Here is a 27,583-nt window from a genome sequence, read left to right as displayed (position 1 = left end):
GCCAGGGAAGTCCCTACCTGCCTACTTTAGAATCACCTAGACCATCATTCTAAATTCATTACATTCCTTTTAAATCAGGCAACAAAAGTCATTTGTTTTGGGGTTTTTTTTTAAGGTTGAAGTTAGTATGTTCTTTCTAGTGATGGTGATAATTCTTTGAATACTTCCTCTTTTCTTTTAGCTCCATCAAACTATAAAAGAGATTGGGGGGGGAACCCAGCTGTACTGTCCATGAGTAAGATTTTTCTTGTTGAAATTAATTTGCAGAGAACATAATAATGAAAGTGTTCTAAAAGAGAAGAAATGTTTAATTATAGTTATCTGTATATCATACTATTTAAAGAAACTGTCAATGATTTCTAAACTGTGTGAGGTCTTGAGTGATGCATACTTCAAATAAAGTCTGTTGGAAAATTCGTTGGAATATAAGTTTGATTGCAATGTTAGAAATACTCAAAAAATTAGGAAATTAAAGGAGGTAAAATACAGATACCAAATACTAGATTCTTTAAAAGGATCATAAGAGTGAAAAGATATAAATACTATAAAGATATCGTATAAATTTATTCTGGGGATCTCCAAAGAAAAGACTAAATTAAGGAAGTAGAAAGCAAATGTAGAAGAAATCCATAGAGATCCAAGAAGATACCAGATATAGGGCTGAGAATATTTTTTATTAATGCACAGGAAACCAGGATAAACCATAATCACTGGTAATAACAGATAAAGTAGTATAAATGTAATCAAATCGTTCTAACTCTTGTGCCCTTGATAACATGAGAGATCATTTTCTAAAACCACTTCTCTCTCTCTCCCTCCATCCCGCACCCCCAAAATATCGGTTCTGTTATATGATTCTGCGGGGCATTTACAATTCTTTTCTACCAAATGAGCTGTGTAACTTCTATCTAATACTGTGACTCATCAGAAGTCTTGAAAAGAACTGCAAATTGCACTCAGCATCCATGTGAGCTTCAGTGTTGTAGCCAGCGTTTCCCAGAAGCTGAGTATTCACAGGTGTTGCACAGTCACATAGATTCCAAACTGCTTCCAGTTAAGCCACTTTCTTTACTACAAATGCTTTCAAAGATGCTCCTGTGCTAATGTGCATTGTGAATCTTCTCAATAGTATGGTGTAGTGGTAAGAATTAAAGTAATTTTAGAAGCGTTCACTCTTTTTTGAATGGGAGCTACTTAGAAGACAAATAACTTTTTTCTTGAAGTCATTTTTAAGTATTTGTCATTCAGAATTGAAAACTCGAAATAAAGAGCTTCCCCCAAAGACTAGTTTTAACAGTTGATTCACTAATAAGTGAGAGGAAAATCTAACTTTGAACTTGTTTCATCTTTTTCAGAAATCAGCCATAGCGGGCTGGCAGAGCATTATGAAAGTTCCCACTGGGGACAGCAGCCCACTTACAGAAGCGAAGCCAACGGCAGCTGGGATAAAGTGATAATAGACAGGACCGATAAGGAGGCGTGGCCTTCCATCACGGGAACAGAGGCTGAATCTGCCTCAGAATGTACGACAGACACTGACTGTACCTCCAGCTGTGGCTCAGAGAACAGTAGCATGGCTACAGGGAGTGCCCAGGGCAGCTTCACTGGACATGCCAAGAAGACGAACGGCAATAATGGCACCAACGGCGCACTCGTCCAAAGCCCTTCTAATCAGAGTGCCCTTGGGGCGGGGGGAGCAAACGGTAATGGAAACGCAGCCAGAGTGTGGGGCGTAGCTGCGGGCTCCAGCTCCGGCCTCGCTCACTGCTCCCTCAGTGGTGGGGATGGAAAGATGGACAACATGATCGGAGATGGGAGAAGTCAGAATTGCTGGGGTGCTTCCAACTCCAATGCTGGCATTAATCTTAACCTTAACCCCAATGCCAACCCAGCTGCCTGGCCTGTACTTGGACATGAAGGAACTGTAGCGACAGGCAACCCTTCCAGTATTTGCAGTCCAGTCAGTGCCATAGGTCAAAACGTGGGCAACCAGAATGGGAACCCAGCGGGCACTTTAGGTGCCTGGGGAAACTTGCTGCCGCAAGAGAGCACAGAACCACAAACGTCCACTTCTCAGAATGTGTCTTTCAGCGTACAACCTCAGAACCTTAACACTGATGGACCAAATAACACTAACCCCCTGAACTCTTCACCAAACCCTATCAATGCAGTGCAGACAAACGGACTGCCAAACTGGGGCATGGCTGTTGGTATGGGGGCCATCATCCCGCCCCACCTGCAAGGCCTTCCTGGTGCTAACGGATCATCAGTTTCTCAAGTCAGTGGGGGTGGCAGCGAAGGAATCAGCAGTTCTGTGTGGGGACTGTCCCCAGGTAACCCTGCCACAGGAAATAGCAACTCTGGGTTCAATCAGGGGAATGGCGACACTGTGAACTCAGCATCAAGTGCTAAGCAGAATGGCTCCAGCAGTGCTGTGCACAAGGAGGGAAACGGAGGGAACGCGTGGGATTCGGGACCTCCTGCCGGTCCTGGCATCCTCGCCTGGGGGCGGGGCAGCGGCAACCATGGCGTCGGTAACCTCCATTCGGGAGCTTGGGGCCACCCCAGCCGAAGCCCCTCTAACGGGGTGAACGGGGACTGGGGAAAGCCCCCAAACCAGCATTCCAGTAGCGACATCAATGGGAAAGGGTCAACAGGGTGGGAGGGTCCCGGCGTCGGCAGCCAGAATCCTGGCACGCAGCCTGGCAGCGAACACACGAACTCTTGGGCCAAAGCTGCATCTTCTGGAACGACAGCAAGTGAAGGAGGCAGCGACGGTTCTGGCAGCCACAACGAAGGAAGCGCCGGGAGGGAAGGAACAGAAGGCCGAAGGCGAGACAAAGGGATTCTAGACCAAGGGCACGTCCAATTGCCAAGGAACGATCTTGACCCAAGAGTTCTGTCTAATACTGGTTGGGGACAGACTCCAGTAAAGCAAAACACTGCCTGGGAATTTGAAGAATCCCCAAGGTCTGAGAGAAAGAATGACAATGGGACAGAGGCCTGGGGTTGTGCAGCTACTCAGCCTTCAAACTCAGGGGCGAAGAACGATGGGTCCATCATGAACAGTACAAATACCTCTTCAGTATCGGGGTGGGTCAGCTCACCACCTGCTGCTGCGCCAGCAAACACAGGTTGGGGAGACAGCAGCAGCAAAGCGCCACATGGCCCCGGGGTGTGGGGGGACACGATAAGCTCTACTGCTGTTAACCATGCTGCTGCGGCCAAGAGTGGCCACGCTTGGAGTGGGACCGTAAATCAGGAGGACAAGTCGCCCACCTGGGGTGAGCCTCAAAAACCCAGATCTCAGAACTGGGGAGATGGACACAAATCGAACCCAGCCTGGAGCGCAGGAGGGGGAGATTGGGCAGACGCGTCTTCTGTCCTTGGACACTTGGGGGATGGGAAAAAAAATGGCTCTGGATGGGATGCTGACAGTAATCGATCAGGGTCTGGTTGGAATGAGGCTCCAAGGTCTGGGACCGGTGGCTGGGGCAATGGCACAAATGCAAAGGTGAGTCCAGGGACAAGCTGGGGAGAGTCTTTAAAGCCCGGCCCCCAACAGAGCTGGGCGAGCAAACCCCAAGACAGCAGCGCGAGTAACTGGGGAGGAGCCACTTCCGTTAAACAGACAGGAACAGGGTGGATTGGGGGGCCGGTCCCTGTCAAACAGAAGGACAGCAGTGAGGCCACGGGCTGGGAGGAACCTTCCCCGCCATCTATTCGACGCAAAATGGAAATTGATGACGGTACCTCAGCTTGGGGCGACCCGAGCAACTACAACAATAAAACTGTAAACATGTGGGACAGAAACAACCCGGGCATCCAGAGCAGTGCCTCGGTCAGCACCACCACCAGCACCAGCACCACCACCGCGAGCACCAACGCAAACGTGGCCGAGGCGCCCCCAACGCACCAGGCCAGCGCCCAGCTGAACCGATCGCCACTGCTCGGTCCAGGTACGTGAGGGGGCTGTGTGTTCCTTTAGAGGCAAAGGAAAAAGGTTTATTCTCATTACATTTGCACACATACTCGACTAGTGTTTTTGTAGCAAATAACATTAAACTGATTCTAGTGCCCTTCACCTTACAATATCGTGTTGAATGTTACCCAAAGAGAAGAAAGTTAAGTAGCATTCTCTGATAGCTTTTGATTCAAGAAAAAAACATTAAGCACCTTCAAAAGAAAGGAGAGGAAAGAAGAAATACATCCTCTTCGGAAAGATTGAGGACCATTATGTTAGTTTGTATTTACTTATTACAAAGTCTTTTTAGTTTTTTGTTGGGTTTTTTTTTGGCCTTGCTGCACGGCATGCGGGATCTTAGTTCCCCGACCAGGGATCAAACCCGTGCCCCCTGCAGTGGAAGCTCAGAGTGTTAACCGTTGGACCGCCAGGGAGGTCCCAAGTCTTCACTTCCTTATGAGATAGACCACTGGTTCTCAACACCAGAGGGCTTTCGTTAGAATTACCCGGGAGCTTGGGGACTGGGGGATACCAATCTCAGAGATTGCTAGTGTCATTGGTCTGGAGGTTCAAACCCATTCTGGAGCTGGGACACAGTACAGTAATAATCTAGAGAAATACCCCATGCCTGCCTTCTGATCAGAGACGGTAAGCTGCCCTTCCCAGTCCTTCTCAGACTCAGGGGGGTCTCACTGGCGGCGTAGGGTGTAAAGTGGTGTCAGCTGGCTTGGAGCAGAGCCTCCTCCTCAGCTCTGCCCGGAGGCCTGGGGTAAGTCTGAGCCAGACCTGCAAACGTAGCCCTTACTTACGTTTCTAAGGAAGTGAAAGCAGATCCTGAAATACAGCCCGATTATCTTGTGCACTTAGAGATAAATATTCTGGGACACTTAAAAATCAATTTGCAGACACAGGAGAACATTGACTATTAATTAATAAAACATTTGATGAATAACTTATCTTCACAGTAAACTCTGAATCTAGCAATGAGATTAAGGGAGAATCTCCAGAGACGGTTTCTTTCACCCCTGAACTTTGTCAGGTTTCATCAAGACGTACAGAGAATTTGAGAGGGATTGGGAGGTGGTGAGGTGAGGGGTTAGAGAGATAACTACCCAGTTAATTTAGAGTCAAATATGAAGGCCATTATAGGCTTGATCTGAGTGAAACCAGTGACATGGTGGGGTCATGACCTCTTGCCTAGGGCTGTGTCCTCCCACGGTGGCTGGAAGTGAAACATTGTGCCATGTTTCAATCAGAAAACCAGAAGAATACTGCTAATGTCGCTCTTATTCCAGAACATTTTTTTAATCTGTATTCTACCTACCTATCTACCTAGTCTCCTCAGCTCCTCGGAAATGTGTCTCATTAACCTTTGCCAGGCATTCAGCTGTGCCGGTGGTAATCCCTGTAGTTGTCTCATGAGGTTGGAGGAGGCCCCAGCCAGATTTTTTTTTTTTTTTTTTGCAGTACGCGGGCCTCTCACTGTTGTGGCCTCTTCCGTTGCGGAGCACAGGCTCCGGACGCACAGGCTCAGTGGCCACGGCTCACAGGCCCAGCCGCTCTGCGGCATATGGGATCTTCCCGGACCCGGGCACGAACCCGCGTCCCCTGCATCGGCAGGCGGACTCTCAACCACTGCGCCACCAGGGAAGCCCTGCATTGGATTCTTATTCTAATGGTATTATATTTGCTTTATCGTTTAGTTTTCTGGCACAGACATAACCAAAGGCAGAGATGGTGTGAGTTAATCATGGAAGAAGCATATCACCCATTCAATGAACTAAAACTTGGAAGAAATTGGATTTGGGAATCCTCTCCCTAGGTAGATAAAACACGTGCTGTTTCTCTAAGTCTCCTTAGAGCAGAAGCTGGAGGACATTGTCCTGCCTGCAAGCCGCCCTGTCCTAGAAGCTCAGTTGCTCTTTTATCATCCTTTGGTATAAAAATGATACTCAAAAGTAGAGTCACCTGCAGATGGAGTGAATCAGCAAGATGCTGTTAGAGTGTCACTATTTTCACACCATAACCTCAGAAATCGATCTCACCGACCCCTCCAGCCGGAGGAATTCTATTTTAAGCACCACGCAGTAGTTACTGAAAGAGGAATGAGCTGTGAGCAGTCAAGCCTTTGTGTGGGTATGAGATTTTTCTTGGGTTTCAGTTTGGTTAGGCTGTTTATACTTTCCTGTGTGTTGAGGGACTTGGTAAGTCGGGCTGGACGTGAAGGAGGACCAGGGAATCGGAAGTCCTGCTCAAGAAGTAGGAGGAGGGCTTCCCTGGTGGCGCAGTGGTTAAGAATCCGCCTGCCAATGCAGGGGACACGGGTTCGAGCCCTGGTCCGGGAAGATCCCACATGCCACGGAGCAACAAAGCCCGTGCGCCACAACTACTGAGCCCTCACACCACAACTACTGAAGCCCACGCGCCTAGAGCCCGTGCTCCGCAACAAGAGAAGCCACCGCAATGAGAAGCCCGCGCACCACAACGAAGAGGAGCCCCTGCTCGCCGCAACTAGAGAAAGCCCGCGCGCAGCAATGAAGACCCAATGCAGCCAAAAAAAAAAAAATTATTAAAAAAAAAAAAGAAGTAGGAGGAGATGCCTGTCAGTGTAGGTCCTGGGGATACACACGAAGGTTTTCACTTTAGGTACTTTCAGTTCAAAATGAATAGAAAAATGAGACAAAGATGCCATTTGCCCCCCTACACAGCATATCAATAAGAAAGAGTTAGCCCATTTAAAATCGGTATTAATGCACTAAAATAAAAACCTTTTTTTCTGTTTCTGATACCTACCCTCTGTGATGACCCCGTAACACGGGCAAAGGCAGCTCTTCCTAAGAGGCTGTTGTGCAACTTGAGACCACGTGGTCAGCTTTAAAAAGGACCCTTATCTGTAACCCTCAAACAGACTCCCCTGTTTTTGGAACAGAGGTGTCAAATAAATGCCCGAGAAACAGGGCGTTCTAAAAAGTATGGGATGCTTTGCATCTGACTGAGCAAACTCTTCCACATAAAGCTTCACTCTAAGTACCTATCTTGATTTCAAAGATGCAAAATTAATTGTTGCTGCAGTAAATATGAAAAATTGTTGCTGCTCTGCCCCTCCATAAGCCAGTAGCCATCCAAGCATTGTAATAAATTTACATCAGGCTTAAGTGCCATCATTATGAACAAACTCCCATCTCGGTAATACTTAAGTTAGTACCTAAAAATACCAAGCACATAGCAGGCGCTCAAATGCCTAATCAGTTAAATTTTCAGTCCTTTATTTTTCCTTCACTTAATTGTAATTGGTCACTTTTTAACTGAACCTTTCTTCCCCAAAAGGAGTGCCTGTCACACTTGTAAAACTCTCTCAGTAGCATCCATGGAACAAGCTAGCATTGATTTCTTATTTCACAGAAGAACGAATGAATGCCACCTCCCAACTTAACTGCCTGTAGTGCTTAGGATGAGAATCTTTGAGTCGGGTGAAGATCCTCTTTTTCCAGGTTCTGTTTCCTGGCCTCTTATCTGCTCTGTGCTCATTTTCACGCCAGTCTTCTGGGCCTGCAGCACTTGAGCACCCTGGTTTTCTCCGTTCTGATAGATAAAGAATGTACAGTAAGTCCCCTACGTACCAACCTTCAAGTTGCGAACTTTCAAAGATGTGAATGTGTGTTCGCATGTCCAATCACATCAGTTAGTTCACATTGAAACGGAACAGGACCCTAGGGTCCTTGCCCCCTCCCACCATGTCCTCAGCCTGCCTTTTGTCTGTGGAAAAACTTCAGCCGAAGAATAAGTTTAATCAGAGAAGTGAGAAAATGCGGAAACAAAGGAAAACAGAGGAGACCAAATAATAATAGTTTAGTCAGTAAACATAGTCAAGGACCTTTAGTTCCTCCTCAATGGCTGTAGATAGTATTCTGAGCTGTGTCCTGTGAGCTGTCTTATAGGTACTGAAACCCACACCAGGTGGCAGAAGTTACCTACATGATGAGCAGGCTGTAGCAAGCTGCCACAATTCCAAGAATTGGCCTCAAGGAAATGGAAACGAACAGACCCTGGAACTGAAGATTAACTACCTAAAACAATCCAGATGACTCTAGTCAGACCACTGATGACCAATTTCAAGATGGCTGTCAGAGCTGACTGTATTGTTTCTACATGTAGTCCCCTCCCTCTGTCTATAAAAGCTCTTGCCCCCTGATTGTCGGGGGAGGGGTAGTCGGCCTTTGGACAGTCGTCCGCCCTCCCCACCCTCCCTGCTTGTTGCCAGCATCCAAACTAAAGCACACTTTCATTTGCACCAACCTGGCCTCTTTATTGGCTTTTGAGCAGCGAGCAGCCGGACCTGGGTTCGGTAACAACATGTCTGGCGTACGTTGTCACGTGCATGCATCCTCTACAAGTGGTTGTGGTTTTGTGTACTGTACTGTACAGTGCTGTATAGAGTACAGTAGTACAGTATCTTTATTTCAAGCCCAGGATGAGTGAGTGAAATTGCAGCTGGCCCTTTGTCTCCTGTTGCTGACGATCCTTCAGCTCTACCGTCTCCCACCTCCTCTCCCTCCTCCAGTCAGTAACTCTTCTTGCCTGTTCACTCGATGCCAGCCCCTTGTACTGTATGCCAGCTGTTGTACTGTACTACTGTACTTTTCAAGGTACTGTACTGTAAGATTAAAAATGTTTTCTTTTTCTGTGTTTGTTTTTTATGTATTATTTGTGTGAAAAGTATTATAAACCTATTACAGTACAGTACTATATAGCCGATTGTGTTAGTTGGGTACCTAGGCTAACTTTTTAACTTACGAACAAATTGGACTTACAAACGCACTCTCGGAATGTAACTCGTTCATATGTAGGGGACTTACTGTATATTTAAAACGGACTGAAAACTACATATTCTGGTGGCATCTCGTTGCTGTTGTTATTTTATTCCCAGCACTGTGTTTGTTCAGTTGAAGAAGGGAGATAATTGGGACTTCCCTGGTTAAGACTGCGCTTCCACTGCATGGGGCATGGGTTCGATCCGTGGTCAGGGAACTAAGATCCCGCATGCCGTGTGGCCAAAAAAAAAAAAGGGAGGTTGGGGGGGTAATGACTCCTGTATCCCATGGACCATTTTTTAAAACTTTAATATCAGTGTTTTAATGCAAGATAGAAATTTGTTCAGCCTCATTAAGCCCAGCTTTAAAAGAACTTCTATAAATTTATTAACAACAGGGATACCAAATTCGCTTGCGCAATAAACATTAAAAGTGGAGATCGTATTTATTTTAGTAGTATGTATTTAAAATTATTTCCTAGCTACCGAAAATATTTGCTTTGCATCAAAGCGTTCTGGTGTTCCTGGGTTTTTAGCATCTCTTCCAGAGGCTCTCGGTTGTCAGGTGATGCACTCATTCTGATGTGTATGTTTGGCCTTATAGGTAAATTATTTTCTTGCCAGAGATCAGCTTAAACTGGAAATATTGTTTTCTTGATTTTCTGAGTGAGCAATTATTCTTCCATTTATTTCTAAGGTTTTAGAACCTGCTGCTTGCAGATCATTTGCCTTCCATATAAAAATACTCTGTAGGGCTTCCCTGGTGGCGCAGTGGTTGAGAGTCCGCCTGCCGATGCAGGGGACACGGGTTCATACCCCGGTCCGGGAAGATCCCACATGCCGCGAAGCAGCTGGGCCCGTGAGCCATGGCCGCTGAGCTTGCGCGTCCGGAGCCTGTGCTCCGCAACAGGAGAGGCCACAACAGTGAGAGGCCTGTGTACCACAAAAACAAAACTCTGTAGACATTCCTGCTGCTTTCTCAGGAATTAAAACCTCTTTAACTATAATTACCAGGGTTTTAACACTTATTCTTAGTTTTGACTTAATTAAATAATTTGTAGTACTGTCTTTCAAAGAGATGGCAGTATAAGGGTGACAGATTTTAGGTGAATTTGTTATTTAATTACCAACAGTAAATCAGTATTTTTATGGCTGATTGGCCTTTAGCAACACCTGTATTATTTCATCTTCCCAAAACTTCCATAATTTTTGTCATCTGTGTTAATTTTCCTAATTTAATTTTGTCCCTTCGATTTGTAAAACTCCTTCTCCCAAAATGCATTATTGTTTTATGTGTAATTATAGGTAATATTACAGTCAGCAATTGCCGACAACAGCAATTAGGGCCAACTTCCCTGATATTGGTAATAGTTTACATAATATATTGCTCAGCATAGAGCTTGTAATTTTAAATGATTCATAAGTTGCATGTACTTTTATTGTGAATCAATATTATTGCATTTTATTGGAGTAAAGCATCATGGGAGCTGATCGCATGCTGTTTTTAGTCAGAAAATTAATAAATTTCATAATGGAGATGGTACTATCCATAGTTTAACCAAATAACTTAAAATTTGTGGTTGGCTACTTGTATTTTATGCTTTCTGTTCTTCAGTTAGTATTTAAAACATTCACAGTTCTGTCTCCGAGAAACTGTATCTGTATGAAAACTACAAGTGATATGAGCTGTCAGTGTGACTATCAGTAGTGTCAAGTGAGTTTATGGGCAAAAGCAAAAAAGATCAGAATTTGGGTTGATTCGGAAAAAATGAAGTTTGCATATGTAACATAAAATGTTTTTCTTACTAAAGTATAAAGAAGGTGGGGAGAGCCTTACTGTTGCCTGGTCTCGTGACCTCTTCTGTGCCTGTAGATAGTGATGCCATAACCTTCTGGATTCATTAGGGACCCTTATCTAGTTTCATTGCATCCCAGTCCCAGATCAGGATGCTATGGCAGCAGGACTGGGTGGAGGAATGAAAGAAGAATTCTGAAAAATTCTTGCAAAAAATACTTGCAATCAGTGTGTTTGTTGGAACCACCCTTACCCATAATTCCTCCACTCTGTTCCCATCTTTAAAGACGAATGCCTCAGCTCTTTCTCAGCCCACTGCTGGTACCTGAGAATTGTCTGTCTTCTCTATTATTACTTTATTTGTACATGTCTAATCTGCCATCTTCTCATTTCTTTGCCCAGATATATGTCTTTGATGGTTGGTTAAAAGATAAGCAAAAATAATTTTCAGTGTATATTTGCCACTTGTAAATTTTTTTATAAGAGATTAATGTAACATGAAATTTCTTTTAGGTTGTTACGTATAATACTAGAAGTAAAAGAGCTACTTCTTAAACTTTAGTTTTTAAACTATTCTTTTAAACTCTATCATGTTGCAAATACTGTGAATTGAATAGTTTTTAATATAATGGACTTTTAAGTGGATAGGGGTCAGGAGTGAGAAAAATGCAACTTTAAAAAAAACTGAACAAATCTGATTAGATTCAATATTGTCTCCTTTTCACTTTCTACTAAAAGCCATCCTAAAGATAGATTATCTCAAAATTATTTTGAACTTGAAATTACCATTTTTACTTTCTCTGTTTCATTTTTATTGTTTTCTCTCTCGCCTGGTGCCCTTTTCAGTTTCGTCAGGCTGGGGAGAAATGCCTAATGTTCATTCAAAGGCTGAAAACTCTTGGGGAGAGCCATCCTCCCCTTCTACCCTGGTTGATAACGGCACAGCAGCATGGGGCAAGCCACCCAGCAGCGGCAGCGGATGGGGGGACCAGCCCACCGAGCCGGCGGTGACGTTTGGAAGAGCCGGCGCCCCCGCTGCCGCCCCAGCCCTGTGCAAACCAGGTGAGCTGTGCTTTCTGCCCTGGGTCGGCCGGTTCGAGATGGACCCGGGTAGTCTGTTTAGAGGGATGCTTCTCGTTGAATTTTAAGAATTAGTGTTTTAGGACGCTTTCCTCATTTTTAAGTCTAACGTTAAACTAAAACTATAAAGAAATATTTGCCCTGTCTGATAGAAGAACACAAGGGAGGTTTTAAGAGAAGTCCATGTTCTCTTTTTTACAAAAAAATAAATACAAGGATCAGAGCAATAAAGCATAGCTGCTTGATGGTTAGTAGCCTCCACGCTTCTTCAGCAGTGTTCTCCTACCTGCCATTCAAACTATTTAAACTTGCTATTTCACTGAGCAAGGTGGATAAGGCAGGCCATTTTTCTTTTTGAGATTAGGTTTTGAAACATACATTACTTAACAGCAGTCTGACACTTGCTTTGCTTTCAAGTAAACAAAATTCTGCTTTAGATTCTCCAGGTTTATGCTTCTTCTCTCTTTTTTTCTTTTCTTAAAGAGAAAAACCATGCTCTGTTTTCTTCCCATTATCTGAAAGTATAATAAGTATACGTATAAAATGTACATCCTTACAAATGTCCAGATCATGTTTACCAAGTGGAATCCTGTAACGTGTGGCTGTTTTGCAATGTGATACTTATGACAAGAGTGTGAATATGTTTGCTGATTTAAGTCTGATATTAAAATTAATTGTTCACATGGCTGCAGAAGCTCGGGGTTTTTTTTTTTTTTTTTTTTGGACATCATTAAATGTCTCAGATCTTAAAATGAAACTTCATTGTTTTAGTATTTTGTTACTTTGTTAACACTGGATAGTATGCTCTGTATACCAATCATTCTGCTGGATTATTTATTTCATTTATATTACTTCTTGTTACACATCTAAAGGATGGGGAGCTCCTGGGTATTTAGATTCAGGCACTGAGGTAGTATATTTGTTTTTATCATTTGTCCTTGGAGGCCTAATGATATGCCTGTCCACCTTGTACGCCTCATGTCTTCATCTTCTTACAGACTCTAGCTAACAGTACTGTCACCTGATCTTTGTCCTTCAGATTCCCCAGGAAGTGAAAATTTGGGGTCACTTTTATACCAAGAATTGCTTTGTATTTTAAGAAAGGAGAAAAATAATATCCTGAGATCGAAACTCAGTATTTCAACTTGTAGCTCCGTCTGCCTACATAGCCTCAGCTGTCTCCATCCTGTCATTCTGGGAGCATCTCCTGGGAGCTTGTCAAAAGCACAGACTGTTGGGCCCAACCACAGAGCTGCTGCATTTCTCCTGATCCCCTGGTGACTCGGGTATGGTCACGTTGGGGGAGCACTGGTCCACATGACATACCACATGACAGGGAGGATAGGGACGTTTTTCAGGACTCTGCATTTTCCAGCCATTCCATGTCACGCAGTGACTGCCACCTTCGGTAGCACCCAGGATTTATTGTTAGAATGTCCATGCTTCGAAATGACTTCTAGTTGGTTAAAGGAGTTTGGAACAGCACAGGCTACAAATAGCTGAAGTTTGAAGAAAAAAATAGGTACATATATACATGTGTATTACATTTCTAGTAGGGAAAATTAAATTCTTAGGTCTAAGGGAAACAAAGTAGTAAAAGGTAGGTTATTTACACCCCTTTTGTCCTGCCTCCCCCTAAATGATGTTATAGGGCACCATTGTCTGCTTTGGGAACGGTGAATCTGATACGTTCGTGTTCCCTCTCTTTCTAGCTTCAAAATCTATGCAAGAAGGCTGGGGCAGCGGCGGGGACGATGCGAACCTCGGTGCCGGTCAGTGGGAAGACGAGGACGGGGGCATGTGGAACAATGCCGCTTCCCAAGAAAGCACCTCCTCCTGCAGTTCCTGGGGGAACGCCCCCAAAAAAGGACTCCAAAAGGTGCGTGCGACACTAAAGGAAATAAACTCTAAATATCAGTGGTGGTACTTAAAAACATTCAGTTTCAAGGTGGTATCTCCAGGTAACAGTGACAGAGAGATCTGAGGTTCTCAAAGTGCTCTCAGGACCCTGGTGGTCCTGAGGCCCTCTCAGGGGGTCTCTGCCGAGCATAGAATGAGGTTTTCTAGAGACTGCGAAGGCAGGGACAGATGGGTGAATCCAGCTGCTTCTGTGAAGCCAGACAGTAGAGAGATATTCAGTCAGGTACGGCAATGCCACTCTTCTCACTAAAAATTTTTGTTTTAGAAAATATAATTATTTTCCATTAAACAACACTGTTATATTAACATATAATGGCTTTGTTATGGTTATCTTTAAACAAATTAATACAGTTTTTAAATTTTCTCAGTTTTAATTTCTAATACAGTAAATATCAATAAATACAACCCATATAAACAAAACTTCTTTAGGATCCTCGGTTTTTAAGAGAGGTAATGGGGTCCTGGGAGCAGGAAGTGTGAGCACTCCCCAGGGACTCAGTTCTCTGCACCCAGATGCACAGCCTCCGGAAGAAATCAAGTGAGGTCCACAGCACAGATGCGCACCAAGACAGCTTCCAAGTAGATCACAAATTCAAATATGAAAGAGAAAAATGTAAGAGAATTTTAAAAACTATCTTGGCGAGGAAGAGGCCTTTCTAACTATGACCAAAATCTAAAAGCCATGGAATAAAAGGCTTATAAACTTCAATAAACATAAAAACTATACCTGATAGAAAATTTCATCATCAAAGTCAAAAGACAAATAACAAACTGGAAAAAAATATTTGTAAGTCATAGAGAAGACTGACCTTCCTGATAAATAGAGAAAGATCCTAGAAACTGTTTTTTTTTTTTAAAAACCCCACCGGTAATCCAGTAGACAAATAGCGAAGAATGTAAGCAGGCGATCCATGGAAAAGGAGCACAAGTCACTGTTAAACGTGTGAAAGGATATTCAACCTGACTTGCAGAAAGAGAATTCAATTTAAAACAACATGAAGAAATGCCATTTTTCATCTCTCAGCCCAGCAGAAATCCAAATCATGCTGTCTTCACAAAGCTGTAGGAAAACCAGCACTCTCGTACGTTGCTGGTGGAAATGTAAACTAGTGTAACCCAAATGGAGGGCAGCGTAGCGTCATCTGTCAAAATTACAGATGCGCCAGCACTTTGACACAGCCCTTCTTGTCAAGGGACAGCAAAAAAATAGTAACTTAAATGCACATTGATGGGGTAACTAGTTAAATTATGCTACATCCGTATTATGAAAAACTGAAGTTTTTTTTTTTTTTTTTTTTTTTTTTTTGCTGTACGCGGGCCTCTCACTGCTGTGGCCTCTCCCGTTGCGGAGCACAGGCTCCGGACACACAGGCCCCGCGGCCATGGCTCGCGGGCCCAGCCGCTCCGCGGCATGTGGGATCCTCCGGGATCGGGGCACGAACCCGTGTCCCCTGCATCGGCAGGCGGACTCCCAACCACTGCGCCACCAGGGAGGCCCTGAAGTTTTTTTTAAAGAAACGAAACATTGATATGAAAAGATCAACGAAATATATTGCAAAGCGAAAGGCAAGATACAGAGAATCTGTATAGCACAATCCTGCTTTTGGGGGGCAGGGGAAGAGAAGAGAAAATGGGTGTGTGAGTGTGAGGCACACACGTACTCGTAATGGCCTCTGTTGAATTTAAAATTCTCTGGAAGGTTGAGTAAGGAGAGAAGAACTCAGCGGACAGGCCATGGGGTGGGAAGAAGATGCTTCCATTTGCCCCTTTCTTCTGCTTTTGAATCATGTGAATGTATTATATGTTCAAAAATTTTTCAATTGGAAAACCAATTAGCAGTAAGCAGAACCCAGAAACTAAAACCACGGCTTTTTGCTCATAAAGAGTAGAAATGATTACAGACTTCAAATTAAGTCTTTTCACAATCAGGCTGGCAAATAATCCTGTTAATGATGGGACCAGAAACACCAAATTGATCAGTTAAAATATTGTATATTCTTGGCAAACCTGGCTCTGGCTGCAGAGTAATGATTAAAATCACCTCTAGAGAAGCCGCTTCCTTGAGGAAAGTGAGCCTGTTAGTTTACAGTCACCCCACATGCTCTGTCCTGTGACTGTGGCAGGCTCAGTTTTGAAAGCACTGTGAAGAATGCCTTATGTATGGTAGTAACGCATTGCTAGAGCCCCCTCGTTGCAGAAGAGCAGGAGATTCTTGAGGGGTCCCATCCTGACGCTCAGCCCTTCCGCGGTGCCCTGCTGCCCCCTCTCCATCCCGCTGCCCTTTCCTTTCCGCTGGACTCCCTCCTTTTGTCTTCATCCTCTCCCTCACCGCCATTTCCCTACTTATTTTTTTTCTCCACCCTACAGGCCATAAGTGATGAATAATTAACAAAATTAATAGGTTTTTTTGGTCCCTTTCATCTTGTCTTTTCTGTTGGAATGAACACCCTATATTTTGTCATCTTTTAGAATAAAGCTTATAAAAGGGGAAAAGCCATGTAATTTTTAGTAAACTTTATATGGTTATTATAGGGTCGTGTCCAAGGGAGCACTTATTATGATTATTTGATAATGGAAGCAGTACATATTTGTGATGAACTAAATTCATTCTCTGGAGAAAAGAAATAATTATCTTGCTTTTTTAAGTCCATAACTTGCACACATATGCCAACCTCAGAAGCACCCTGAAGCATTTCATAGCACGAGCCGCCAAATACCGTCGGGGCGATGTGGAGCTCAGCATTGCTCAGCAGTAACAGAGAGAGGCACTGTAACATGTAAATCAACATGAATTTTAGGCACCTCCCATTTCTGGAAGAAGTGCATTAAAGCGTGACTCATGGACTTTCTCCTTCCCACGTTTGATTCTAGGGCATGAAAACATCTGGCAAGCAGGACGAGGCCTGGATCATGACCCGGCTGATCAAACAACTCACAGACATGGGCTTCCCGGTGACTGGCGTCTTACTTTACTCCTCCCGCCATGTGTCCTGCCCTGCATGGCCCTGTTGTGTCCTGCCCACCTTTGTCATGTGTAACACGGAAGGAAGACTTGGGGGATGAGATTGTTGGCAAAACCTAACTCGTAAATTCCCCTTTCACCTGGGCGCTTCTGCTTAGGGATCATTGCTTTGAACTACAGCAAAGATCCACATCATTTCTATCAAGAAAGGTGTGAGAACCTTTTCTTAGAATAAAAAATGATGTGTGATTTTTAATTTTCATTGGTTTATACGGTTTTATATTTTCTTTTCATTTATAATTAAAAGTGAGTTTTCATTCGTTTATGCCATACATTGACCAAGATCTCAAGAGAAAACTTGGTATAAAGTACTAAAGCCTCGTGTCCAGATAAAGAATCCTAACCAGACCTATTTGCTTCCTGAGTTTCAGATCGTGTGTAGGGAGAGTTGGAAATCTTAGGGTCTTCTTCTGAAAATGCCTCCCAGTCTCTTCAGTCCCTAAGAGCCAGTGGCAGGAGTTCAGACCATGAGCAGTGCCTCCTGTATCTTCCACATAGCCCCTTCAATATCTGTCACGTAGCCCCTTCAAATGTCTTCTTTCCAAATCTTTATTCAAATGAGTGTTTACCTTTTGATTGCTGCAGATGTCCCTAAAGGATGGGTGTAGAGTGGCCCCAGACTGGAGCAGGGGACCACATACTTCACGTGGGGTGCAGGCCCCTGACCCTGTGTGGGCGCGGCCGGGGGCCCAGCCTCCCCACGGGTGAGGTGACAGGCCCACACCGGCCCTGCAGTGCTTCAACACCATGCCCAGCTTGGTTTTGGCCTCCACCGAGACTAGTCTGTTTCAGTCAGAGAGATAATTATCGAAATGAACCTATGTGTTTTGTGTTATGTTGTTTTTACATTTTTTGGTGAAAAGTAGTTTACAGCAGAGCCTAGAATCTGACTCTTGCCGTGACTTCCTGCAGCTGCCCTGGGAGAGGTTTCAGCCTGCTGAACCACAGAGTCAGAAATAAGACTCTCCCAGCACTGGACATTTGGGGTTTAAAGTGTTAAATATAAGTTCTTCCCTCTAAAAATCAATTCAGTACATTTTCTTATTACAAGTATTTTTTATTTAGAAGACATTTCTCTCTAACCACAAGGAAGAAAAGTATTTCTAGTTCCAGAACCTAACAATATTAGGTTAATATCAGTCACTTCCCTGAGTTAATAGTGATAGAGCTCTTTACAAGCTTTTCCTTTTGTTAACACGCAGTCCTAGTGAAAACTCTGTTTCCCTCCACAGAGAGAGCCAGCTGAAGAGGCCTTGAAGAGTAATAATATGAATCTTGACCAGGCCATGAGTAAGTAAGATGACATACCTAAAGCACACTTTTTTTTAAAGGTACCAGTTTGTGAGTTTTGATGTTCAGAGTCGTGGGTTAATGGATGAATACGTGCTGGGGAGACAAGACCACCCGCAGGACGTGCACCTGCCACGGGGCCAGTCCCTCAGGACTGGTGGGTGCTGGGAACAAATGGCCAAACACCACATTGAACCGCGTTTGCATTTTCTGTTTTTTGGGTTTTTTTTTTTTTTCCATTTTTGCAACAAATAGATGAATTTTTTCTATCTCCATCTATTTTGAGTGGGGAGATAGTGACCCTCTTGGAGAAAGGCACTGGGACCATGTGCCCACCTCATTGGGTGCTGAGTGAGCTGTTCTTGTGCCGCGCCCGGCAGGGCTTGCTCAGGGCCCCACAGGAGCATCACCTGCTGGCTGAGAGACGAGAGTTACTGTCGAGGAACAAGCAACCCTAGTTCTGGAATTGCTTTAAAAATAATATCAATTATGTTAAATGTTTACATGTAAAATACAGCTGCTTCTCATCATTCGTGGTACTTATGTCCTATAAAGTCCCTGCAGACACTGAATCAGGAAGTACTAAACCCTTGCTCCTCGGGAACATACAGGGTTGAGGTCGTCTGAGCCCTGGCCACAGCATTTTTGTCAACCAGTCCACACATAAACCTTGTTTTGTGTGTGTTTCTGTTTAAAGACATCGTATTTAATATGTATTTCTCATAAATAATTATGTGCCATATTTCTTTATAATAAAGCATTAGCTATGAAGGGTTGAACATCCTCCTCACCCTGGATAATGTGACCATAGATTTTGTTCCCTTTTCGACTCACACCAACGCCGTGAGCTATGCTTTTTTTAAATAAGTCATCATCTTGTGAATCCACAAATTTAGCCTCTTTCCATCTTTGCTGAAGCTTCATCTCACGCTGTAGACATTACTTGAGCTCCCCAACACAGCCTTATACACGGTGGGGACATTCTGTCCCTGTTCCGGCTGCACTGCCCTGTTCATCAGCTGAACTCGGCCGCCTGGGCAGTGCTGCTGCAGCAGCTACTAAATGAAGCAGGCACCACGCAGCCTTCTTGCACTTAGGACACTAGACAGCACATTGGCTTGGGGAACATGGGGACCACTGCGATGACCAACAAAAAGCACAGAGATAGCCCTAAATACACCACAAAAGGACACCTGTCACTTTGTGAGAGTCTGATCTGGGAATGTGTGTGTCGGGGGCTCAAATTCTTCACCGCCCCACGCATCCACAAGTGACCAAAAAGCGCCATAATATTGATTTGGGGGCTACAAGTATCTTTTGGCAAGTAGGTGAATTCACAAGCTCGGAATTCACAAATAATGAGGATCAACTTTATAATCGCATGCAAATGCCAAATGGGTGGTATAAGCTGCCAGGACAGAGGGAATCGGTGTGAGCTGGAGGGAGTTAGTCCTGCCTCCCTAGAGCCGTGAGGCGGTGCAGAGTCAGAGGGAGTGGAACAGACACCAGTCTCTGAATCGGAAGAGCACAAGGACAGACTCTGTCTGCTTTGCGTTGTGTTGTATCCCCGACATTCGGACAGGGCCTTACAGCCAGTAGGGACTCAGCAGGTGGAAATCGATGGCCATGAGGCGGGGCAGCCAGGGAAGGGCCCGCTTTGGAAAAAGAGGTGACAAGTCCCAGGGGAGAGGAAGGGCCCAGCCCCACAGTGGCAGAGGTGGCCGGCGTGGCTGCGAGGGACGAGGAGCAGGGGCCAGACCACAGACTCCCGGGCCCGGCCAGAGCCAAACTGAGGCCCCTGTCTTCTGGGGGTGAGCGTCTTAACTCCTTCCCTGAGGGGTAGGCTGGTGCCCGTCTGTGCTCTGAACTCACAGCCGACCCCCAAGGTGTCTCGTTTCAAGTGCTGCTTCTGTCTGCTGTGCCCCAGGCGCTCTGCTGGAAAAGAAGGTGGACGTGGACAAGCGTGGACTGGGAGTGACCGACTACAATGGGATGGTCACCAAGCCCCTTGGCTGCCGCCCACCGATCTCCAAAGAGTCTTCCGTGGACCGCCCCACCTTCCTGGACAAGGTATGAGTTTAGGTGGCTTTTTGTTTGCTTTTAACAAGAGGTGTTTTTCGTTTTCACTGTGTTGGATTAAAAAGTTATTGGGCTATAATATTTAAGTGACTTTTACCCATTTTTCTAATATATATGGATGTTTAACTCAAAAGAGGTTGTGTTATATTTCATATGATGGGACTAGGAATAAAAATACTGAAATTGAAAACTGATTTTCATGTTAGCGGGTGAACTTGGCTGCTTCAATTTGTCCAGTAAACAAGGGTCCATCAAATTTCTGTTTTACGGTCTTACTTTATATGCACAGTTCTTCCCACTGGAAATGATGTATTACATGTCTAATCTCAGGGAAAAGGTTCTAGAAGTGGTTAGGCATGGGCACCCATGTCTCATGGCCCTTGCTTGGATGGGCTACTTCAGAAAACATGCAGGGGTCTGTGGGAAAATCCCCTTAGATGTTTCAACAAGTGTAGTCGCCAGTTCATTCCCCTTAGTATTGTCATGCTTGGTGCTCCCTCTCCAGATTGGTGTGACCTCAGAGGGGGTAAACAGCATCCCGTTAAACTCAATCAAAATGTTCATCCTTGAAAAAAAAATGGAAGCAAGAAAGGACAAGTTTAAAGCAAACAAGCAGACTAAAAGCAAGCTCATAGGAGAAGAGATGAGAGTTCGTCTGTTCTCAGATTAGCAGTGTCCTCTGCCAGCACCGCACACAGTGGAGACCTCGCCTTGCCCGGCACCACTGTGCCCAGAGAAATCGGAATTTCAGACAACATGAATCCTTTTTGGACCATATTTATTCTCAGATATTATTAGCAGTTTATCTGAAATTCCAGTTTAACTCCACACCCTGTATTTTTATTTGCTAACTGTGGGACCCTGACTTATTTCTGTATCTTTAAAATGTGAAATAATAGTACAGGTTTGGGGGACCTCCCTAGTGGTCCAGTGGTTAAAACTCTGCACTTCCATTGCAGGGGGCATGAGTTTGCTCCCTGGTCAGGCAGGGAACTAAGATCCTGCATGCCGCATGGCATGGCAATCAATCAGTCAATCAATAAATACTGCAGGTTTGTTGTGAAGTTAGATGAGATAAATTTACAAAGGACCTGGCACCCAATAAATGTAAAAAAATAATAATAACAAGATTTTTGTCTGTTTTATAATTTACCTTATTATTAGGTTAAACCATATGAAATTGCTGTTTGTAGGTCAAAAACATTTGAATGTCAGCAGATTTCAACCTAATGTATACCTAGAGCCTTGCTAATAACTTCTCAAAAGGAGCCTGTTTATTTGAAAATGGTTGTAAAGTGTTTTCCAAGTAAGACTTTTTACAGTGTTTGTCTCTCTTCTGATTCCTACACGTAGGCAGGGTCAGTAGTGATGAGAATATTATAAGCTGATATGTGTTTGTAAAATAATTGTTAAAATGAAAACAGCATCTTAATCCTGTTTCTCTTTTTTCTTTTTCCCCTCTTCCTTTTGACCATTTCTCCATTTTCCTGTCCACACATTTTTGATCTTTTAATTCTTTGTTCATCCACATCCCTTTCTGTGTCCCGGGAAACTTGTGCTTTGTGTGCGGACGGGCACTGCGCACAGCTCACGCTTTCTTTCCCCAATCAGGATGGCGGCCTCGTGGAAGAGCCCACGACTTCACCATTTTTGCCTTCACCAAGCCTGAAGCTCCCCCTTTCCAACAGTGCACTCCCTAATCAGGCCCTGGGCGGGATTGCCTCAGGGCTGGGCATGCAAAACTTGAATTCTTCTAGACAGGTAAGGCTGTTGGTAGAGGGCCACCACGGTCTCTCTCACTTGCCTTAAAGAAAGTGTGTTTGACACGCAAACCTTCTTATTTTTGATTAATGCCTGCATTTGAAAATATAACTGAATATGTCAAGGAAGCTGAAATATTATAAGGATTTCCTTCCAAGTGATGTACTGCTGTCAAGAATTGAATCCAGTTCTTGAAATTTAACCATGTTATAGGAAATGCTTCAAAATTATATTTATTTTTACATGTAACTAAAACACCCTTGGTACTAAAGTACTGCTAGTGAAATGACATGGACCGCAGAGCCGTCTTCACCTGCCCGATGCGTTCACAGGTCCAGGCAGTGCCGTCCTGTCTCTCCTGACAGTCGAAACCTTAAATGCATTGATCTGCAGGAAAACGCCATACTCTCCCCTTTTCCCCAAAAACAGAGGTGACATCTCTTGCAGGTTCTCAGTGGTTTTCAGAGTGATGTTGGCACTGTTCCCTGCCTTTGACACTCTTGGGGGAGGTGAAAGTCACCCTGAACGGAGGGATCTGGGGTTTTGATCGACGGCCGCTTCGTGTCACTTCTCTCCCCTGGAATGAAATGATACGAAAGCGCATCACGCTCTTCCCATCCACAGAACTGCTCTTCTTGATTTTCTCCCGGGGGAAGCTCACATACACACAGCTCTGAGCCTTCTCTTCCAGCGATACTGTGAGATTTGGGGTGGCTGGCGGCAGTTCTCAGTGGCACCCCATCCGCATGATCCTGGCCATCTCTTGTTGCCCACCGGGCTGCGGTGCCAGTTTCAGCTCTTCTGCTGTCAGGAAGTCAGCGGCCTGGCCGGCGGGCCCTTGGTATCAGAAACCCAGTCAGGAGAGTAGAAAGAAGCACTCAAATATATATTTTATATATATATATATATATATATATATATATATATAATATTATAAATATATATTATATTTATATATTTATATATATATATAATTTATATATATAACACAAAGTTAACTGCCTGGACTTGTTCATGTATTCAGTTTCAGGTTTGTTGAAATCATAATTATATTTCCTTTTGGAAAATGTCCTGTTGTCCCAGGTTAGTGCTCCCCACACATGATGCCCTTTACCCCACCACAGACGGTCCCCACACAGCTCTGCCTGCTGCTCCTGTGCCTGGCTCTGTAATTATAGGTTCCTGGAACATGACGGCCTTGTTGGGGGGCACCTAAAACTGGCTCTGTGGGCGGCTTCTGTGATTTAAAGACATAGGCTTCACAGGCAGATCTTCTGTCATCTGTACCCAGTTTAGACAGCACTTCTTAAACATCCCCTTTGGTTCACGTTGAGAGTGGCAGGAAGCAGGTGCAGCCTCCCCCCCCACCCCCCGCTTGCTCCCAGGCAACTGTGTAACGAGCTCTCCGCCTCCCTGCAGACACCGAGTGGCAATCTGGGCATGTTTGGCAGCAGCGGAGCAGCACCAGCGAGGACCGTGCAGCAGCCGCCACAGCCGCCCGTGCAGCCCCTGAGCTCCTCCCAGCCCAGTCTCCGTGCTCAAGTGCCTCAGTTTCTATCCCCTCAGGTCAGACCCGCGTCCAACTGCGCTACACTGAGAGCCAGTCAGCCCTCCCGGGTTAACCTGTGCATCCCACCTCCTGCCCTGGGAGGCATTTACAGAGCTGCTTCCCCCAGGGCCCCCGCCCCACAGGCCAGGGCTGGACCTCCTCCCGTCAGAGTGCTGTTGCCGGGTGACACATGCCAGTGATGGGACTTCTGTCCTGGTCTTGAGAAGATTACTCGGATGAACCCATTGAACTCTTCTAGATTGGTGGGAGAGGAAAGTGGCAAGTGAAATTGCTTGGGACGTAAAAGAAAATTCTTAGAAGCAGTGAAGGACTGAGTCATGCTTTAGTGACAAACTAAATGTGACGGTATATAATAGTGTCTAGATCACAGACTTTTTAGTTAAGTTTATTCTTTAGTATTAGATCATTTTAAAACAAAAGAGCAAATAGAATTAAGGAAAAAGATATTGTTTTGCATAGCTCTAAAGCATAATATCAGCTTTTTTTCATATTAATATTGTTTACTTTTAGAACATTTCCATCATTTTTGACTTTGGACTGAGTTTTTAATTACAGTGTTACAGTCCTTACCACTTAAAAGAATATTCAATAATAGATTAAAATGGTAAATCATAGAATTCGCTGGAAGTAATTATTCCTCCACAGTTGTTTGACCAGAGATCTGTGCACTGAGTTGAGACGGCTGAAATCTGGGTAAAATAATAGTAAAATTCATTAAACAGGATACACTGTAAGCTGCTACAACAAAGAGATCCCGAAATACACTCAGACGAGACAGACAAGGAATCCTCCCCCAAGCAACAGAGCAGAACCTAGCAGCTCTGCCTCGGCCGTTTCCCAGCGACAGGAGGGAAGGCAAGAGACATACCACTTCCACTCATGTCCCACTGCCCAAGCCTAGTGACATGGCCACCCCAGCTAAGGCGCAGGAGCAGAGACAGGTCCTGGAGACAGAGAGCAGCCTTCCGCACACTCAGCAAGCCAGCGTGTCCCGAACGTCACTCATCTGTGTGCCTCCCACGACTGTTACATAATGTGTTTTCTTTAAGTTGACTTGCCTGCTTAATTTAGATAAATTTATTCTTAAAACTGAACATATCCGTCATAAAGAGAAAAAGCAACATTTTTCTAATACATGTTAGACGACTATAAAAGATACTCTTCCGTGCTCTACCTAAAACCATCTTGCGTAAACTCTGTGTTAAGCATACAGCGCACGCTGTGGAAAACACTGAGCTGGCCAGTGCCAGGCCCCTGAAGGGTTCAGAGCAGTGAATGCCAGTTGGGCAGGGAGGCAGGCTGACCGTCGCGGTCAGGGCTGGCCAGCCACACCAGGGCATGTGCCACATGGGAGGCTGGGCAGCCGGGCCCCCCGAGAGGAATGGCTGGTCCCACAAACAGGGGAGACCACTTCCCGAGCGTGTCAACTTGAGAAGGGGTCCCCGCCTGCCCTGGAACGAGGCCCCCCAGTCAGGTGGCCGCGGTGCCATCTGCCGAGCTCCTGCGGGGACTGGTCCAAGGCGCCTGTGTGAGACGCAGACACTGGCCTCCTTTGAGGAGGCTCGAACTTCCTCCCGGAGACCACGCCTTCGCTGTCTCCCACCCTTAAACGATGCCCACTTAGCTTCATTCCGACAGAACGTGAAACCAGTTACTGATGGGAGTAACCCAGAGCCTTAGAAAGTTAATTCGTAACTAAAATATTTGGAGGAAGAAATCTCTTTCTTGCCATCTGCCTTTACCTCCCTCCCTCCCTTCCTTCCTTCCTTCTTTCCTTCCATATTATCCACAAAAGCATGTTAACTACTAATGTTAAAATGTCTGTAAACTTTTTAATGGCTTTTGAAGTTCACTGAGACAAATATAACTATCATTTACTCAGTTTTGAATCTCAAAAAACTGCACAGACAAGTAAATGTTTGAATAGAGAATTCATGTCTAATGGTGCATTTTTTATTAACAGGTTCAAGCACAGCTTTTGCAGTTTGCAGCAAAAAACATTGGTCTCAACCCTGCACTATTAACCTCGCCAATTAATCCTCAGCATATGACGATGTTGAACCAGCTCTATCAGCTGCAGCTGGTGAGTGGGTAGATCTGCTCGGGTTCTAGGACAGAGGAAGAGCCTCCTCCCCGTGAGCTCGGGGATGTGCCAGCAACATGCACGCCGACTGAAGAAAAGCAGTCACTGTAACGCTTTTCTTCACGTTGGGGAATGTCATTGAGACTTTCATGAAGTTTGTAAACTATTAAAAGAATTAGGAAGTTCTTCACTTAAGGGTGTTTCCACTAAGCTTTGTGGGTTCTTTGGCCCCTTCGTGATCACAGTCTTCGAGATCTGACAGTTAGTGTGTCTGTTAGCTCTCAGCCAGCCTTTCTTATCTGAACCACAGAACCCAACAAATCATTTCATGATAGTTCTCTAAATTCTTCCAAGGATGGTCTACACAGATACCATTCTAGAAGCAAAAGACAGAAGTTACTTCGTTACATACAGGAGATGAGATGCCTTAGAGATTAGGACTTGATTCTCTCAGAATCCCTCTTGAGAAAGGCTGATGTAGCCTAATAATTCTTGCAAGTGTTATAGTTTAACATATGTTGAATTTTTAATTTTCAACAGTCTTACTGCTTTTACCATGAAATGCCATGGCATTGCATCCCTAGATGCATCCTGAATTTATATTCCCTGAAGGGCCCAGTATATTATTTCCTTCTTTAATACGTTGACACCTGATTTATTTAGAAGTCTTGCCCAACAGCTTCATCTCCTAGAAAATGACCAGGAGTCATGAAGGAAGAAAAGCCTCCAGTAGACAAAACCATGCTGTCAGCCTTTCCTTACGGGGGAGCCCTGGGCTCTCAGTCCTGACCCTTCAGCGTTTGTTAGACACACGTCTGACCGTCTGGGTGTCTGGTTCCAGGTAGTGGCCAGGTGGGGTGGGGGTGACCTGGGACAAGCCGCAGTGCAGTGAAGTACCCAGGGCCCTGGGCATGGGATCCGGGCCGGGACTGGACTTCACTGGGAAAAGGGAGCCAAGCTGCCTCACAGTCATGCTGTAAGGCCCCTGGGCGGTGTGCTGCCGCCAGCGCCGGGAAGGGACCACTGACCGCGGGGAGCAGCTGAGAAGCACGCTACTTAGAGCTTTCACTGCAGAGGAAAACGGCTTTCCACTCCTTGATAACACGGAGGGCGGCTGGATTCTGACGTGAGACAGAACTCGTTATCAGTCGTACTGACGTTCTGGAATCCTTTAATTATACATAATTTTTATTGACCTCTGTAGTGTAAAAGATACCAAGAAAATATTGGATTATGTTTAATCTGCTCTGTTTTAAAAAAATGTACACTGTTTTAACATTTTTTTCCGGAAAAATTGCTAAAATGAAGTTTCAGTACATCCTAAGGTTAAGTTTTAGAGCCTATAAGGATTCACTTAAGTGAAGTATTTTATTCCTCTCTAATTTACAGATTAATGAGGCATTTCTAGTAGTATAATCTCTACTTCTACTTGGATTCTATTTCAATACATCCTCTTGCCCAGAACGTCCCAAAAAATCCATGTTGTAAAGAAAAAACTTACAATATTCAGCCAACTTTCGAAACAAATGATCCGGCCTTCTGCCTCGTTGTGGGAAGAATCTGACGATCATTCTCGCTGGCTTCGTGGACGGGGTCTGTGTGGCAGAAGTGGCCACGTCTGGACCTCAGGCTCCCTGTGGACCGAGGCCACACGTGGCTCCTGGTAGCTACGAGCCCTTTAACGTGTATTGTTCTGTCGCCGCCGATCACTGCTGTCCTGCCACATGGTCTGAGCCATTCTGGACAACTTGCATCTTTATAAGGGAAAAAAATCTTTTATTTTCCCCTCATTTCTTTTTTATTTTTAGTTTGTATGAATCGAGCAGAAGAATTTTGATCTCTCCATTAACTGAAAAATATTTGCTGACACACCTCATTACCAGCACTAAACAGGGGTACTGACTGAGTTACTTTGTAAAGTCTGTGCACTAGAAAGGTTTTGGAAAGACATGTCTCCTTTTGAAAAAGCTTCATGCCTTACGCTATGCTTAAACCACAGGATGGTAAGGGGACCGAGAATCTGTGCCTTTTTTTTTTTTTTTTTTTACACTAATGTACAGAAGTGGAACCCTTTGTTGGGGCTTTCTTACAATCTATTGGACGCTTCTCTTTGTGTCCACAGGCGTACCAACGTTTACAGATCCAGCAGCAGATGCTACAGGCCCAGCGGAACGTTTCCGGACCCATGAGACAACAGGAGCAGCAAGTA

General features: G+C 44.7%; 1 protein-coding gene across 5 annotated transcripts in view; it reads left to right on the top strand.

Moving 5' to 3' along the window:
• Positions 1-27,583, top strand: part of TNRC6C (trinucleotide repeat containing adaptor 6C) — a 126,193-nt gene that overhangs the window by 80,390 nt on the left and 18,220 nt on the right. For all 5 annotated transcript variants that reach the window (XM_060080598.1, XM_060080597.1, XM_060080600.1 and 2 more), the window contains exons 5-14: positions 1,356-3,959; positions 11,416-11,631; positions 13,362-13,528; positions 16,441-16,521; positions 17,824-17,881; positions 19,809-19,951; positions 21,572-21,721; positions 23,141-23,287; positions 25,255-25,374; positions 27,497-27,580. In XM_060080598.1, the coding sequence (XP_059936581.1) occupies positions 1,356-3,959; positions 11,416-11,631; positions 13,362-13,528; positions 16,441-16,521; positions 17,824-17,881; positions 19,809-19,951; positions 21,572-21,721; positions 23,141-23,287; positions 25,255-25,374; positions 27,497-27,580 (3,770 nt within the window). The remainder of the gene's footprint in view (positions 1-1,355; positions 3,960-11,415; positions 11,632-13,361; positions 13,529-16,440; positions 16,522-17,823; positions 17,882-19,808; positions 19,952-21,571; positions 21,722-23,140; positions 23,288-25,254; positions 25,375-27,496; positions 27,581-27,583) is intronic.

This window comes from Mesoplodon densirostris, chromosome 18 (genome assembly GCF_025265405.1).
Source record: "Mesoplodon densirostris isolate mMesDen1 chromosome 18, mMesDen1 primary haplotype, whole genome shotgun sequence".
NCBI classification, from domain to species: Eukaryota; Metazoa; Chordata; class Mammalia; order Artiodactyla; family Ziphiidae; genus Mesoplodon; species Mesoplodon densirostris.
The sequence above is the reverse complement of the archived record's forward strand: the minus strand, read 5'-3'. Positions and strand labels throughout refer to the sequence as shown.